The sequence below is a fragment of the Daucus carota genome, chromosome 4, assembly GCF_001625215.2.
Source record: "Daucus carota subsp. sativus chromosome 4, DH1 v3.0, whole genome shotgun sequence".
Lineage (NCBI taxonomy): Eukaryota > Viridiplantae > Streptophyta > Magnoliopsida > Apiales > Apiaceae > Daucus > Daucus carota.
In genome coordinates, this window is record NC_030384.2 from 34,304,525 (window position 1) to 34,320,469 (window position 15,945).

General features: G+C 33.6%; 2 protein-coding genes across 5 annotated transcripts; one reads left to right on the top strand and one right to left on the bottom strand.

The window, feature by feature from the left end:
* Positions 1-6,237: 6,237 nt before the first annotated feature.
* Positions 6,238-9,755, top strand: LOC108215889 (uncharacterized). 2 transcript variants are annotated; one of them, XM_017388499.2, is made up of 5 exons: positions 6,238-6,957; positions 7,883-8,041; positions 8,644-8,742; positions 8,826-8,975; positions 9,360-9,755. In XM_017388499.2, exons 1-5 carry the CDS (start codon positions 6,451-6,453, stop codon positions 9,486-9,488), a joined length of 1,044 nt encoding a protein of 347 aa, XP_017243988.1. In that variant the 5' UTR covers positions 6,238-6,450; the 3' UTR covers positions 9,489-9,755. The 2 variants fall into 2 exon arrangements, with proteins under 2 accessions (XP_017243988.1, XP_017243989.1); XM_017388500.2 differs by having other exon boundaries at positions 6,239-6,957; positions 7,886-8,041.
* A 1,644-nt stretch (positions 9,756-11,399) lies between these two features.
* Positions 11,400-15,331, bottom strand: LOC108216290 (uncharacterized). Of its 3 annotated transcripts, none has more exons than XM_017389006.2 (5): positions 15,087-15,331; positions 14,081-14,774; positions 12,732-12,840; positions 12,432-12,567; positions 11,400-11,693 (listed from the first exon to the last, which is right to left on the bottom strand). In XM_017389006.2, the coding sequence occupies exons 2-5, from the start codon at positions 14,758-14,760 to the stop codon at positions 11,575-11,577; spliced, it is 1,044 nt and encodes a 347-aa protein (XP_017244495.1). In that variant the 5' UTR covers positions 14,761-14,774; positions 15,087-15,331; the 3' UTR covers positions 11,400-11,574. The 3 variants fall into 3 exon arrangements, with proteins under 3 accessions (XP_017244495.1, XP_017244494.1, XP_017244493.1); XM_017389005.2 differs by having other exon boundaries at positions 14,081-14,882; XM_017389004.2 differs by having other exon boundaries at positions 14,081-14,917; positions 15,087-15,330.
* Positions 15,332-15,945: the final 614 nt, after the last annotated feature.

Below are 15,945 nucleotides of genomic sequence, written 5' to 3' on the forward strand. Positions count from 1 at the left end.
TTTACTTTGAGTCCCTGAAAGTGAATCTTATTTTGAGATTCCGGATGTTAAGTGTATTTTGACCAAAATTAACAAATTTCCTTAAAATATAGGGATGGGTTTGGATTTGGGGATGAGATGTGAATGCTCTTTAGCGAAGCACGTATATTTTGATTCCAAAGCAGAGAAGAAAGCCCACACAGGTCATCTGTCTCGAGCCCGAGCCCAGTATTCAACTCGAAAGGGTAGCCCATAAAAAGCCTGACAATTGATATCTGCAGTAGCCCACAGGCTAATCTAAAAATTATTTACCGTATCTACGTTCATTGTTTTCGTCCATATCGAGTCATTCGGTAAAATATAATAATATAATAATATTTTTTTAATTAGTTTTCTAGATAAAAATATAAATATCAAAATTTTTATTCAGGAAAAAAAATAAAAAAAATTACAAAATTATACTTTAAAATAAACTTAAAAAATTGGCACAGAAACAACTTATACAATTGGGTGGAACATTCGGGTATAGCAAATATATGGGCGCTGCTTTATACAAGAGACAAGTCTACGGCGGTGATACACCATTACCACCGACAGATATTTGGTATCAATAAAAAGAACGAACAGGAACAAAGGTCTGGAAATTGGAATCTAGCGTTCGCGACTTTGTGTGATGTTAATGTGTGTAGACGTTCTAGTCTTGTTATCCACATGTGAATTTAGCATTTCACTATTTTTTGTCTTTTGGTCATTTATTTTTTGTTCCATGCCCATTTGCTACTTATTTATGTCCTTTAACTTGTAGCTTTCATCATTCGCCTCAACGAAGCTTGGTCCACTCACCTACTAGAAACTGCTCCTAATATTGTCATGGCATGTTTTGCTTCTTCACTTGCTGTCAATCTTTTTAATTTACAGTAAGTTGATTAATAAAAACTTCCTAGTAATTTTAGTTTTTGTCATATTTTGGCCCCTTGCTAAAATTTTGTTCATTTCCTTGATTGTTGAACTCTGAATTTCCCAGTTATAATCAGTAACTCGAAACCACTTTTATGATTTCGGATGTTTTCGAATAACATGTTTTTGAACATCTTGATACTTGATTTGGTTATAGAATATTCATCGTATGACATCCTCAAATTCAGAAATCTGGATTTGATGTCATCAAAATGTAACAAAGATTATCTGATAATTTAAAATGTGTTAAAAAGATTTAATAGTCGTAATTTAAAAAAGTTAGGTTTCCTGGCAAATACTTAACAAAATGGAAGTGGGCTTCTGAGTTCTGTCACCTTTAAGCCCGGAAGTAATGCATCCAAACACCCACAATATATTTGACGGATTAATTCTGAACACACTCGTTCGCGCATCTGATTTTTAATAAACTGTACATTTAACTGGTTAATTATGTTTGCTATTGCATCGAGCTGAAAAAAGTGTTAATATTTTATTTTTTTCTCGTGAATCATGTGAGCAGTTACTGGGCACGAAAGGATGATTAGGCTGATGAATCGTAAAACAGACACCTCTTGGTTGAGGAAACATGAATGATGGAAAGGCACTCTATATCGCACTAGAAATGCTCATTTTTGTTGAAAAACTTTAGAGCAAAGGCAATAGTTTTACACGTTTTCATCTGTAACTTCACATTTAGAACATCACAGACTTACGTTAATTTCCCCAACATTAGCAAGAAAGCAAGCCGAAGTCAAAAGGTGCCTAACCAAGAATGCAGCTTTTTATCTTTATTTTTAATAGCCAGACTCTTGCTAATAATAACAGGATTTGTCTAGTGTGTGCCCAGTGGCGGAACTAGAAATTCATGTAGGGGGGTCACATAAATAACATTAATGGTCTTTAAATTTCTGGTCAGAGCTTCCGGAGAACGGTGTTTTGTTTGCTGCGAGGTGGGCTGTATCTTAACTATGTTTCTTGACTTTATGTTTTGCTGCGTATATTTCTTTGCTTTTATTCTAGATGAATTTGCAGATGAATTTGCAGAGTGAGTATAAATATATCATTTACATTTAATAAAAATATAAAGGAAAATATATATTAAATCTATATTTTGATTAAAAAAATATAATAATATATTTATATATAATATACACGAAAAGTACATGAAATATACACGAAACGTTTCGGATCGGATACGGGTTTCAAATTAGGTACACGAAATTGATAACGGGCGGATACGAGTTTCACCTTCGAGTACACGAAACACGAAAATACACGAAACGAAAGTATACGAAACGAAACGATTGCCAACCCTAGTTTTGATTGGTGTGGTTGTTGTAAATGCAGGGGGTCCACCATTATTAGAGAGGTTAAGCCAATCAAAACCCTCTAAATTCATGAATTTTAGTGCTTAGTATATGCCCATGGGCACACACTAAAAAACCCGATAATAATACTCCTTCGTCCCACCCAATTGTTTACATTAGGTTTGAACACAGAGGTTAATATATATAATGTAGTGAAAAAATGAAAGAAAAGTGTGTGAAGTGGTGAGACTCATTAATTTTTAATATATAAAAGAGAGATCGAGAAGTAAAAGTAATGTGAAAGGAAGGAAAAGTGGGAAAATGGTGGAACTCATTACTTATTTTAGGAAAGTTTCGTAATGTCAAAAAATGAATGGGACATAAAAAAAAACCTATGAAGAATCTGGTGAGCGGAGGGAGCAAGAGTTACCGAACCACCAATCACATTCTTTTTTCTAAGAAACATCACGGGTATCTAAGCACTTAAATTTCTACTCACAGGTCACTATCAATTTCAAATTATGAATTTAAAAGAAAATGCTTGCTAGGGTCAATGCCAGAATGTCCACATCAAAACATTAGTATATGTGCATTGAACCCCTAAACTGTACTATGAATAAGATTATCGGAAATTGCTTAGACTTTGAGGCCTACTCTTTGGTTATTAAAGTTACTAATAATATGGTGGATTGGGTTTGTGGGATTAATAATGTATCACATGCAGTGCTACAGAAATCGGGAATCAGACCTAATCGGTTGAGCTACCGATTCAAAGATTAATCGGAAATCGGGGATTAATCGGAATGATTAATCGGAGTTAAAATCGGGTTTATTTTAATATTAAAATATTATTTAATATTTAATTATTATTATATTAGCTATTTAGTAACTAATATATTTACTATATTCATAAACTCTATAATTATTCATATTCAAAGTAATATAGTATTTTAATTTTAATAATTTATCACATATACTTCGATTATGAAATATATATAAGGATTAATCGGATTTCAAAAATCGGATTGGTGGCCGACCTTGCAGGGGATTAATCGGGGATTTATCGGTTAAATCGGGGATTTTTTGAACACTGATCACATGTTATAAAAGTCATGTTTTGTGGTCCCTCAACTTATTAGATTTCCTGATAATTATCGGATTAATAATTAATTATTTTATATTTTATATTTTTATTGATTATGTCCGATTTATGTTTTTTATGACACTCATCACAAGTCTTTATATAATTCTTAATCCTTTTACATTTATTAAAATGAGAGTTTGGAATTATTTTTCTCGATCTTATTACTTGACAGCCGACAGGATCATGTATTTGAATTCTCATAAATATAGTTTCGTGACTTGATCCTAAATGGTATGTTGTAAACTTTGGCAGATTTGTTTGATTAAGTGCGTTGTTACCTAAATTGTCACTTTCAACATTTTTAGATGCTTCTAAGGATCAAATTGTAGAGAGCTAGTTTGAGTTAATTTAGTGATTAGGACAAGTGTGTTAGTTAGAAGTGGAATTAATCTATATGTCATCTCAGTCGACTTGTTGGATTGTGATTTGTTTATATTGCATTACTTTCTTAGAAGCTCAATTTCTTGGACTTTTTGCATGCACTTCTCTTTTCACTGCAGTTAAGTTTCATAATAAACATTCTTTCAAAAAAAAAAAAAGGTTTCATAATAAACATGTTCCTTTCCATAAGATTTAAGAAAAATATTCATCCAATTTATCAACAAAAAAAAAAATATAGCTTCCTCTTATATTAGAAGTTTTGCTCATTTTATAGTGAGCCACGAACTCATCTACCATTAATATTAATAAAAAATTGATAAATAAACTTCAAACTTTACTATTTAAACTCCAATTAATTTTTTCCTGCATTACCACCTACAATATGGTGGAAACATGTGTAGAAAGCATGGTAAATATAATATAAAATTTAGAATTGGAGCTTATTTGTCAATTCCATATGTGAATGTTATTTTAATAGTAATTGTTTAAGGAGTAAGCAAGACATGTTCATTTATTTATACATGCACAGATAAGTTAGGGGCGTTTGGTTGAGTTTAGAATATGTGTTTTTTATTTAAGATAAAGGAGTGGAGTATTGTTAAAAACAAAGTAAGACTTATAAGTGATTAAATTGAAGTTAAATTATGAAATAAAATTAATAATTTCTTATAAGTACTTTTTGACTTCTTACACAAATGATACCGACTTATAAACTTAGAAATCGGGTTTTTAGACCGAGCCAAATACCACCTTCGTATTGATATCAAGTGTATTCATAACCAATATTCTAAATTTTTTGATTATTCCCATCAATTTCCAAAAATTGTTGTATCAGTCTATTAGGATTTTTAGACCGAGCCAAATACCACTTTCGTATTGATATCAAGTGTATTCATACAGTTAAATCTCTTTAAAATAATACCCCTCGGATCGGGAAAAAAAATATTAATTTACTGAATTTATTATATTATCGATAATAATATTCTATTACTTTATCGATAAAGTAATATTTTATTATTTTACCGAATTTCTATATGTTTACAAATTATAATTCAATATTTTTGAAAACAAGAATTAGTCACATGTAATATATTTGATTTAAAATTACTTTTATATATAATAATATTTTATTACTTTATCGATAAACTAAATTCATGAATACGCTGGACAGTAGCAATGTCATCCCAAACGTGTCATCAAAGAAAGCACTTCAAGCAATCAACATTTTAAACAATTACTTGTTACTATGAGCAAAACACAGAGAGAGTTATTTACGATTTACATAAGGTCAAGGATGAGGTTAATTTTGGCCTTAGCGGAAAGAAAAAACAAACTACTATAAATTCATATTTTAAAAAGAACTAAATTTTGTAATTGATATACACTATGTATATATATAATTCATAAATTATTATTTTAAATATTACTTGGGCCTTTAATAAGTTTCTAAATTTTTATTATCTTATGCTTTTAGGAAAAATATTATTTTACAACATTGACCCAAGTTGGAATCGACAAAATTTATTACTTAAGCGAGATTATTACTTTATCGGATATTACTTAATCAAGGTTTAACTGTAACCAATGTTCTAATTTTTTTTTGATTATTCCCATCAATTTCTAAAAATTGTTGTATCAGTCTATTAATTACGTTATAATTTAATTAATCAAAAAAATTATGAATAAACGAAAGATCAACCAATCTATTTCGATTCTATTTCTGCAACAATATCTACAACACACAACTAAGGGACCAATGAGTTGATAATCAAATGCATAAATTCTACAACAACGTGCCACATCTCATATGGAAGACTGGTTTGTTTTCCCCACTAAATTACAACTTACTACAGACATTAGACAACCTAGAAATTACAATGGAGTTTGACCTTGTGAATAAATTTCATATCTTATATAGGGCTATAGGCCCTTATTCAAAGTGGTAGGCACTCTGCTTTCTGCAGTCTACACCACAAGATCTGACTATTAATGGACAAAACAGTTTCTGTCACCTTAAACTACTCAACATCATCATATTAGAAAAAAGAAAATACAGAAACACAGCTGGATTGTACTGTAATTTTATCTTCAAACTTAGAGGTAGTTACCAGCAGAAAAAAGAAGAAAAAATCACAGGGTGACTGGTTAAGTTATTCATATGAAATCTGGTCAAATACATCTGTTAACTTGTTTTGATTAAGGACTGTAAAATTAACTAATCAAGTTTAACCATGCAAGGGTGGTTAATGATAGGTGCATATGGAATTTATATTTGGATATTATAATGAAAAACTTTATCAAAGCAAAAGGCTTAAAAGTTCTAGTCTTTGAGAGCTCAGAATATTATTATAATTCTTTTTAATTGTTTATACTGGTCTGTGGTCAGATTTTCACCCTCATTCTCCAACATGAAGACAAATCATAGCCCACACCTAACCAACACAATAAAGTTAAATAATATCATCATTTTATTTCAACTTATATTTTACTCTTTCATTTCTCTCCTCTCCGCCATCTTAAAAATCTCTTCTTTCTTCTCCCCCCTTCATCTTCTTGAAATTTCACTCAAGTTTCCATTTTTCTTGAACTCTAACATTCATCTCTCTCTCTCTCTCTCTCTCTCTCTCTCTCTCTCTCTCTCTCTCTCCCTCTCCCTCTCCCTCTCCCTCTCTCAATTCAAGAATGGCAGAAAACAACAGATACAGAAAACCCAAGAACCAACGCATTATAGATACAGATCCAACCCCATTGAAGCTCCCTTCAATCATTCAATCCACAAGGTGCAAGTCCACCATTTCTTCTCTCCTTCTATCAAGCCCACCAGAAAGTACTACACCCAAGAAAAAGAATTTCACATCTGCAACATTCAGAGGACTGGGATGTGCTGCATCAGCACAAGTATCAGTGCCTGAAGTGATCAGAACATCAGCAAATTGGGAGGCAAAGAAACTGAGAAAGAAGGACAAGAGCTTAAAAGAAAAGAAAAATAAAGGGCCTTTTCATGCTGTGGCAATGGTGCATGGCAACTCATCAGCTTCTTCATCAACCTCTGTGGTTGATCCTGATGGTTGGTGTGGGCCTGGGCTTGGGTTTGTCACTGAGGCTGCAACTTCTGTTGATTGTGTTGGGTCAACAAGGCCTGTTTCTGGCAGAGGGAAAGTTGACGGTGAGAGGATGAATCATAGAGAGGTATATATACAAAGCCCATTTAGTATTTATCTACCCTGAAATTTTCTTTTGATAGAGTGTTGATATGAGATTGCTAGATGTTATTTTGGGCAAGTATGGCTATATGTTATATGTTCCATCCCAAGTCCTTTCCTTTATTAGATAAAATATGAATATTGTTGAAGATGGAATGGAGGGATCTTAAACTATTTGCAATTTTGGGTTTAAGCAAAGTAAGTTTGAATTTAAATACTCGATGTCAATTTCAGGTTTCGGGTTGAGTTCGTATTCATAAAAGGTCTTTTGGTTTTTATGTGTGTTAATTCAGTGTCTTAAATTTGATAACAATATATGCTCGATTTATAGAACAAACAACTCATATTTGAATTTAATTGAGCCGTGGTGCCGCGGTGCCAGTATCATTTTTGGGGATTTCTCTGCAGATTGTTCTGATAGTCAGAGTCGTGTTTCCGATTGTCTGGTAGAGTGTCTCTGTACCTCCACAGGCTTTAGTAGTTCCTGTCATAATTTGTCTAAGTTTCTTGTTTCTATTTGTTTGATCATTGAAGTCATTTTATACGTCTTTCAACTGTGTTTCGTTTCTGCTTCATAATGGCTCCCAGCCTCCCCTCATTTCTCTTTTTATCAAAGTTCTTTTTGTTAAATCTTCATTGTTTCAGCATGGCTTTTTCGTTTTCTTTGTTGTGATATATACTATATTATTTAGCATAGTAGTTTTGTACAATGAGGTTGTCACAGGTAGTGGAATAACTTCAGCCAATAGGCTATTTTTAATTCCTCAATTATGCTGCATTTTTCATTCATCCTTAAGAAGATTTGATCCCGATATACACTGTTAGAAGAATGGGTTATACAATCTTATACAATTCTAGAGAAAACTGGTCACTTAACATACACTTTCTAGATAATGTATTTTGTGTTGTAGCAGCGAACTTTCTTTGGTGTTAGAAGAATGGTAAATCCTGATGCCATATCATTTTCTGACACTGAGCCTGAATTCGGCATGTCAAGACCACAGTTGGATATATTTAATTCTCGCCATCATCGTCATGTTCGAAATCGCTCCCCAGAAGGGCTTGCAGAGGTATGTTCACAATTACGATACTCTCTTATTATGCATTTACTCACACATGCTCCTTTGCAGATTGTGGTATACATTAGCTTAGTGGATATATAAAACACAGCTTTGTCATTGTAATATATAAGCATCTATGTTATCTTTGTTTTGCATAAATATATAAAACAACCCGAGTAAGAGTAAGGATCACTAAGCATATGATTTTCAAGTATCACTCCTGCTCCTCAGCCCTTGTGAGATTTGGTAGTTTATTGAACCCAGAACATAGTATGTAGATGTCTTCTATTTAGGCATCACATATCTCACATGAGAAACCTTTTAAGCTGCAGACTAGTGTAGATCCCTTCATTAATATTTATTGATAAGGGATTAGCAGCCGAGTATTCATCATTCGTCAGGTAATTTGTAACGGTACGTATCTATGTTTATTTAGACATAGTATTATTTAATGTAAGGGTTTACCATATTTTCTTCTAGTGATGGTTGACTGCAAGTTTATGTATCATTTTATCATTCATGCTAATATGTAAAGGTTGGTGTATCATGTGTTCTTATAGATATAATTTTAAAGAATTTAAACCCCGATTTTGAAATTTCTTTCTATGCAGATTGTCATGCTTCAAAGTAGTATGCTGATGGGAGGAAGGTCTGATGGACTTGACCGATACAGAGACTTGAGACTTGATGTCGATCACATGTCATATGAGGTGAACCTTATAAGTTTGTGCATAGTGTTATGTAATAATCGTATCTTTATTGTTAAAATTATTAAATTGGTGAGTGAATATAGGAATTGCTCGACCTTGGTGACAGAATTGGGTATGTTAGTACTGGACTAAGAGAAGATGAGATAATTCGCTCTCTCAGGAAAACTAAGCTTTCCCCTTTGGATGAGTTGTCATCAGATATACCCACAGAGTTGAAGTGCAGCATTTGTCAGGTTAGTTAATAGAAACCAACTAATTCTCTCTCTTCTTTCGCATACATTCTTTCGGTTTTATCTATACTTGAGAGTTGAGCCAATTGAGTTTAATTGCACCCCAAAGTAAAAATTGGTAGAATTTTTAAAACAACGATCAAACTATATGGTCCGTCTTATAAAATTTTTCAAATTAATCCTTAAAAACCGGCTACCTTCACCGAAACAGTCTCTCTTCTAGTGCCGTGTTAGGTCTCCATACATATTACATTCCCCAAAATCCAAATGCCCCAACATTCTACTGCTACATATTTGATATGTTGGACTGAATATATTTTAATGTTTTTTCCGCAAAAATATAAATTTTGCAAAATATGTATGAATTATCATATTTCAATCTTTCAGGAGGAATACACAGCAGACGACGAGATGGGAAAGCTGGACTGTGGACACACATATCATATTCAATGCATTCAGAATTGGCTTGTTAAGAAAAATGCGTGTCCCATTTGTAAAACTGCAGTTGCATCTTAAAACTAGATTAGAAATACTCAAGTGTCTACCACTTGTTGCTCATGTGTTCTTTCATGTATAGGTTTCAATTTAGGGGCCAGAAAAGGATTTAAGAAAACCATTCTTTTGTGTGACATTTTCATCAATACATGCTAAAGAGGACAGCAGGGCTGTTTTTATCAATATCATAAAAAATTTTATAGCATGAACTGTTTCGCTGGGTGATGGACCATTGTAATTAAGACAAATGTTATTGGATTTGTCTGTTGATTTATTTTGTTTATTTTACTTTGTTTTTTGTACAGTGACACTCTGCACATTTGTATATTTAAAAAAGGAACCATCTTTATAAATCTTGATAACCTTCTTCATTAATCTTGTTGAGGACTGTGCATAGTTTTTTTTTTACTTGTTCAATGATTGTGTTATAGCAAGTCTCATAATTTATTATGGAGATGAAAGACAAATTTATACTCCAAAAATGAAAGCCAGGATTGATCAAAAGTGAAAGACTATATTTGGAGACAGTTAAAGAACGACTCTGTAGAGATTCAAGATATACTAAACTTGAGTTACAGTGATTTATCTTTCCAGATGCAACAGTGTTTTTATACCTTGCAAGGTTCCCAGAAGACCATGTTATTCAAGTTAACAAACTGAAGTTGTTATGGATTGCCGATGAATTCATAACAGAGGCTGAGGAAGGAGATGGAATAGCCATGGAGGATGTGGCAGAGAATTATCTGAATGAGCTAGTTAATCGCAGTATAATTCAGATCACAACATTGTCATTCAATGGAGAAGTTCTGCAATGCTGTGTCCATGATCTTGTACGTGATCTTTCCACACAGAAGGCTACAGAGCAGAAATTGTTGGGAATTTTTTATTCAAGTAAATAACATACAAGTTCCATCCATGTGCTGCACAGGCAACCACGACATGCCATTTACAATGGAATTGGTGAGTATATGAAATTACTCGGGCCTAGCACTGACAATTTAAAGTTGCTTTCATTAGCATTAATAAATCAAAATAGCAGAATTTTAAATATTGAAGAAATGAAGATGATTTGCACCAAATTTAAATATGCAGAGTGCTAGATTTGACCAATGTAAAATCAGAGGGAATACCAGCAGAAATCGGAAACTTGTTTCTGCTAAAGTTCTTGGGCCTAAAATGCGGTAGTACTTGCAAAAGGGTTTTGGTAATTCCGCCAACTATAGACAAGCTGAAAAAGTCACAAACTTTGTGTGGTTCGAGATGGATCCCGTCTGAGTACGAATTTCCTAGGGAGATACGCGAACTCAAAGAGTTGAGGCATCTGCACTTCACCCAGGGACTACTTAGATGGAGATTGAATATTGATAAGCTCCAAACAAAGATCCAGACTCTACGTACTAGAGGGTATGACGATTGGATCCAGATAGATAGTACTAATTTGCCCAACCTTCATACACTGGGGATACGAGTTGATTCAGTAGAAGAAAATGCATACTCTTTGGACTCTGCAGCTAATTTAAGAAGTCTCCAAATTTTTATTCTTGAATTTCGCAGTTATTTTCTTCCCACAATCAAACCACCTTCACTTTGCAAACGTCTCAAGAAGGTGTACTTGTACGGTAAGATAAGAGCTACACTGGAATTATTGTTTTTCCCGGATTCAGTCACAAATTTATCACTTCACAGTCCTGGATGATTTCCCCACGAATAACATGTGTTCCTCCTATACCTGATACATATGCATATAAGATTGTTTCTGCTGTAAAGGAAACCAGGCAACGGTAGTTTCTGGTTTTTTAATGGGAGAATGTAGTCTGTTTGACACTGTTAAGTATTGAAATTACAAGCCTAATTAAATGTGTTATTGAAACATATGTGGTTCTATACAACAAGTTCTAATCGATCTACTTCTTGTTTCAAAATTTGACAAAATCAGCAAACTATTCTTTAGGTTCATTGCTTCACTCTGTTTCGTAAATTATCTGGTGCTCCAATAGACGAGGGTATACATATTTTGGTGCACAAAAAATTAAAGTACAACTGAGGTTCACACCTGAAATATCTGTCTGGTTATAATCTATACTTATCATTCTCTGATAGTTCCCAATTACTTTGCTGTCGATAATTTAACTTGAGCAATGATCTGTTCTGCAATTTCAGCACAAGCATTGGGCTTGGCTGCCTGCAGAGCCCTCTGAGACATTTCAGCCATTAAATACTCATTATCTGTCAAAATATTGAAAAGTTAGTTCTTTCTTAACATTGCTGAAAATTGGATATTGGTGATTTTTGCAGAAGTAAATGAATAAACCTCATCATTTTATTTACCACAGCAAAATTAACAGGAAACCGTTTGAAATTTCCAATTACATAAATAACACTAAGGCTGCAAATCAGATAATCCCTCTGTGTTTAAGAACAGAAGAAATAGGGCCATGCGGATAAGAGACATGAGGTTTCGTGAAACCAGTGTATTGACTTCTGGAACGGTGAAATGATAGACACTGAAGGAATCAGTCCTCTGTTTTACCAACTGGGCTATATGACAATTCCTATAACCAATTTTATGCTTGCCTTTGGTTATCTGGAGGAACAAACTTTGATCAAACCTGTCTATCACTTTATTGTGAAAAAACAAAGTGGTCTGTTCTTCTATTATTCACTCTTTGTGCCTGACTAAATAATTATGGTTGCTTCTTAATGAGACACTGCAAAAAGGTAGGTTTTAGTATTGCCGTCTAAATTTTAGTTTAAGGCACATAGATTTGGAGCATGACTATTAAAACCCAAGTCATTTGTTTATAAGCCACTGCGTAGATTATGGCTGAACAATTTAGCATAGGACTCATTAATAAAATCAAGAGATAACCTGAAATTCTATGTGCATGAACCAAGTCTTGTTCAAAATACTGTAATGGATTCTAAATACATGATTAACACTCTGTGAAACGTAGTTGTCTGTACCTAAGATTTCTGAAATTTCTGCTTCAAGTGTAATTGAATCAAGCTCATCTTCAGTTATAATCCGTGACCCAGCTAAGTCTGCCATTAAAGAAGCATTACTGAATTGATGGCCTTCTGCCACATCTGGTGATGGTATCTACAAGATACAAGTAGAAAAAAAATAAAAATTCTCTGAGAACAGACTGTTAGATCTAGATGCACTATATTATTGGCCTTCTTGTGCGTAAGTTCGAAATAATCTCCAACTGTAACGAACATATAATAGTTTTGTAAAAGAAATTTTAAGATATAATTTGGTACCAGAATGGAAGGCTTTCCAGTGGCCAAGATCTCACAGCAAGTCATTGCCCCAGCCCTTGAAACAATAAGATCTGCAGCAGCATATGCCAGATCCATAGAATGCAAGAACCTTAAACATTTGAGAGACATGTCAGATACAAAAAAGTGTCATAGACTTGATGATGTTGATTTTATCAATTACAGATATAAATTTAAGAACAAATATAAATGAACAATGGTAATTTCAGTTGGAAAAGTGTAAAAGTGCTAGTATGGGAATGGATTACTAGCACAATGTATCCTTCCCACGAGCTATTATGCAGAAGAGAAAAACTAAATTGATCAATGCTATCCCAGTTTCATGGACATAAATGTGGATGATTAGGAAAAGTTTACACTCTAGTACCAGGTCAAGATATATACATAGCCATGCATAGAGAGTGATCAGGATACTGAAACATGGTTCATAGCAAGTAGAAAGTGTACAAGCTGTCATATCATAATCTAGATAGAGTGCTCAAGCTATCAATTCTTTTAAACATATAAATGAGTTTAAAAGCCTGCTATAAGAATTTAGACAGAAAAAATGAATCTTTCTGGTCTATAAGAGTAAATCTACCGAGAGTTTGCATACATATAAAACAGTCAAACATGGCAAAAGGTTTGAGTACTATTCTAGTACTATTAAGCTTTCTCTACCTATTTTCCAAGACTTATTCTATGCATGCATATGTTTAGCATTTTGGATTTAATCGATGTGTTAAGTTCATGCGAGTTTTTTAAAACCAAATTATTCTGTCTTTCTCCAAAAATATTATGACTAAGGAAAAATCTTGTTCTCTTTATAAAATTGAGTTGGACTAAAATTATAACAATGTTTAAGTTTTTTTTATTGAAACCATTTTTTTATGTAACCAAACAGTCCAATAGAATGAAATGATCCATTCCATTCCAGCAGATCAAAAAGGAACCAGATAAGAGAATCCATTGGTAATTGGTCATTCCATTGAAGACCTATTATATTACTTTCCACCCAAATTTCATCCCCCCGCCCCAGCCAAAGCAGTGTTAATATTAAGCTGATACGTTTCTTCTACAAAAAGATTTCATCGATTTTAAAGTAAGGGAGCTCTCGGTTATCATAGAGTACTAACAGCTTGTAAGAGCTGATGGCCTAAACTTAATCTCATATTCTGCCTTAATTGCAAATTTGTGGAGGTTTTCAATTATATTAACATAATCAGCTTAGGTCAATCGTGAAGTCTATCTATATCCATTGTGCAGTATGACTTAATAATAAACTCCCTAATGATAATTTTATTCAATAACATAGCAGGCAAAAAGCTTCAACTTGCAGTGGAAAAACTCACGCTGTTAGAATCACATTTGGATGATTTTTCACTAGACTTTCCATCTCGTCAAATGCTTCAACACCAGTCTGCCAAATGATAAAAATATTCTTTCTCTCAAGCAACTCATAGTACAAGTTCAAGAGTGCAATATTTATTGCATTTGCGCCTAAGGACCCTCCAAGAACCAGCAAAACTTTAGCATCCGGATGCCCTGCCCTAGGAAAGAAATGCATTCTTGCAACAGCTCTGGAGACATATTGCATCAACGACAACCTTACAGGATTCCCACACACCACACACTTTTTCTTCATCACAAAACTATCAACTGTCGAATGAAATGCAACCAGCACCTTATTTGCAATAAACGACAACCACCAATTTGCAATCCCAGGCACTGAATTCTGCTCTTGAATAACCAAGTTCACTCCTTTTAGCGCAGCAGCTAAGCAAACAGGAAACGACACATACCCACCAGTCCCAACAACAATATCAGGATCAAACTTTTCCAATTCCTGAAAACTTAATACCACAGATTTCGCTAGTTGAAAGGGAAAGACAAAATAATTTTGAAGCGAAATTATGGGACGGGCTAATGGGGAAGCTGGAACAGTTCTAAAATCGTAGCCAGCAGCCGGGACAGCAATGCTCTCCATTCCATTCGGGGTTCCGATAAAAAGAATCTGTGTTTTAGGGTCCATAATCTTGAGTTGATCTGCAATAGCAATTGCTGGATAAATATGACCACCAGTTCCACCAGCAGCAAACATAATCCTGAGATCATCTCTCCAATTTTCGACATTGGCATCTTGATTACTTGTTTCTTTAAATGATAAACAGTAAGTAATTCTTAATTTCCTGAAATGAGTTCGAAAAATCCCCAACAAAATGACTTTTACAATACAAAAATAGGATCTTTATATTGATCCTTCAGCATTGGCATCTTGAGTTCTTGATGACTTGTTTTTTTAAGTGTGTGTGTAGTGTGCATATAGATACAGATAACAAGGGAAAGATGAAAAATTACCTGGCGTTTGAAGTTTGCTGAATTGGGTTACTGGGAATAAGAAATGATTGAGAGATGGTGGCCATTAAAGATCAAATTGGAAGTAGGAATCTTAAGTTCAAGTAATTGCAATACATTTGTGGGGGTTTTGCTAGCTTTTTCTTGATTGAGACTTGAAAAACTCAAACTTGAGAAGTTCTGGTATGTCACTGCTGATACAATAGTAACTGTCTTGAGTATATGAGAATGAGACAGTAAAAAAGACCTTCCACTTCTTTGTAAAATTAGTTGTGTTCTTCACTTTTCTTGCAGGTAAATTTACTTTTTCTACTGCATGAAATTGCTGTCAATTCATTAAAATAATTCTTTTGAAGTTTTAAGAAACTATCAAATTTGTGAATTCTTACTAGTTTGTGAATAATAATTTATGATTGCAATGAACATCAATAATGGTTGCCTCACTAATTTTCCTTTATTCATTCCTCCCAATGTAAAGAAGGTTCGCGCTCAGCAGAGAACACATTTGGACGGAAGAATAATGTGAACACGCACATAACCATGTAACATAAGAAATGTAGAAAACAGGTGAAAAAAAATTCTGTATTCCCACTGTTTTCATGTTAAAAGTTGTTCTAATTTGAATCACAACTGCATAAAAGAAGACACACATGAAGAACCATAATAATTATTATTGACATTTTTCGATGATTAAGTCCGTTTTGTCCACATATGAATTCATTTATGCTTTGACTCCATTTACAGCAATAATGATGCGAGTAAAAAGTCTTATACCGAGCACAAGTTGCCCCACCAGTAAGGAAAATCCACATGTATGCGGCCCAAATTTCTTGTGAAGAGGCTTTCTCAGGGTTCATACTTA

What these genes read in the sequence shown, in the direction of transcription:
- LOC108215889 (XM_017388499.2), top strand. Translation starts at nt 6,451, where the DNA reads ATGGCAGAAAACAACAGATACAGAAAACCCAAGAACCAACGCATTATA. An exon ending in CCCCAGAAGGGCTTGCAGAG is followed by an intron (nt 8,042 to 8,643) that starts GTATGTTCACAA and finishes CTTTCTATGCAG; the next exon opens with ATTGTCATGCTTCAAAGTAG. An exon ending in TCGATCACATGTCATATGAG is followed by an intron (nt 8,743 to 8,825) that starts GTGAACCTTATA and finishes GAGTGAATATAG; the next exon opens with GAATTGCTCGACCTTGGTGA.
- LOC108216290 (XM_017389004.2), bottom strand. Translation starts at nt 15,151, where the DNA reads ATGGCCACCATCTCTCAATCATTTCTTATTCCCAGTAACCCAATTCAG. An exon ending in CCAAATGTGATTCTAACAGC is followed by an intron (nt 12,841 to 14,080) that starts GTGAGTTTTTCC and finishes CAAATGTTTAAG; the next exon opens with GTTCTTGCATTCTATGGATC. An exon ending in CTGGAAAGCCTTCCATTCTG is followed by an intron (nt 12,568 to 12,731) that starts GTACCAAATTAT and finishes TGTATCTTGTAG; the next exon opens with ATACCATCACCAGATGTGGC.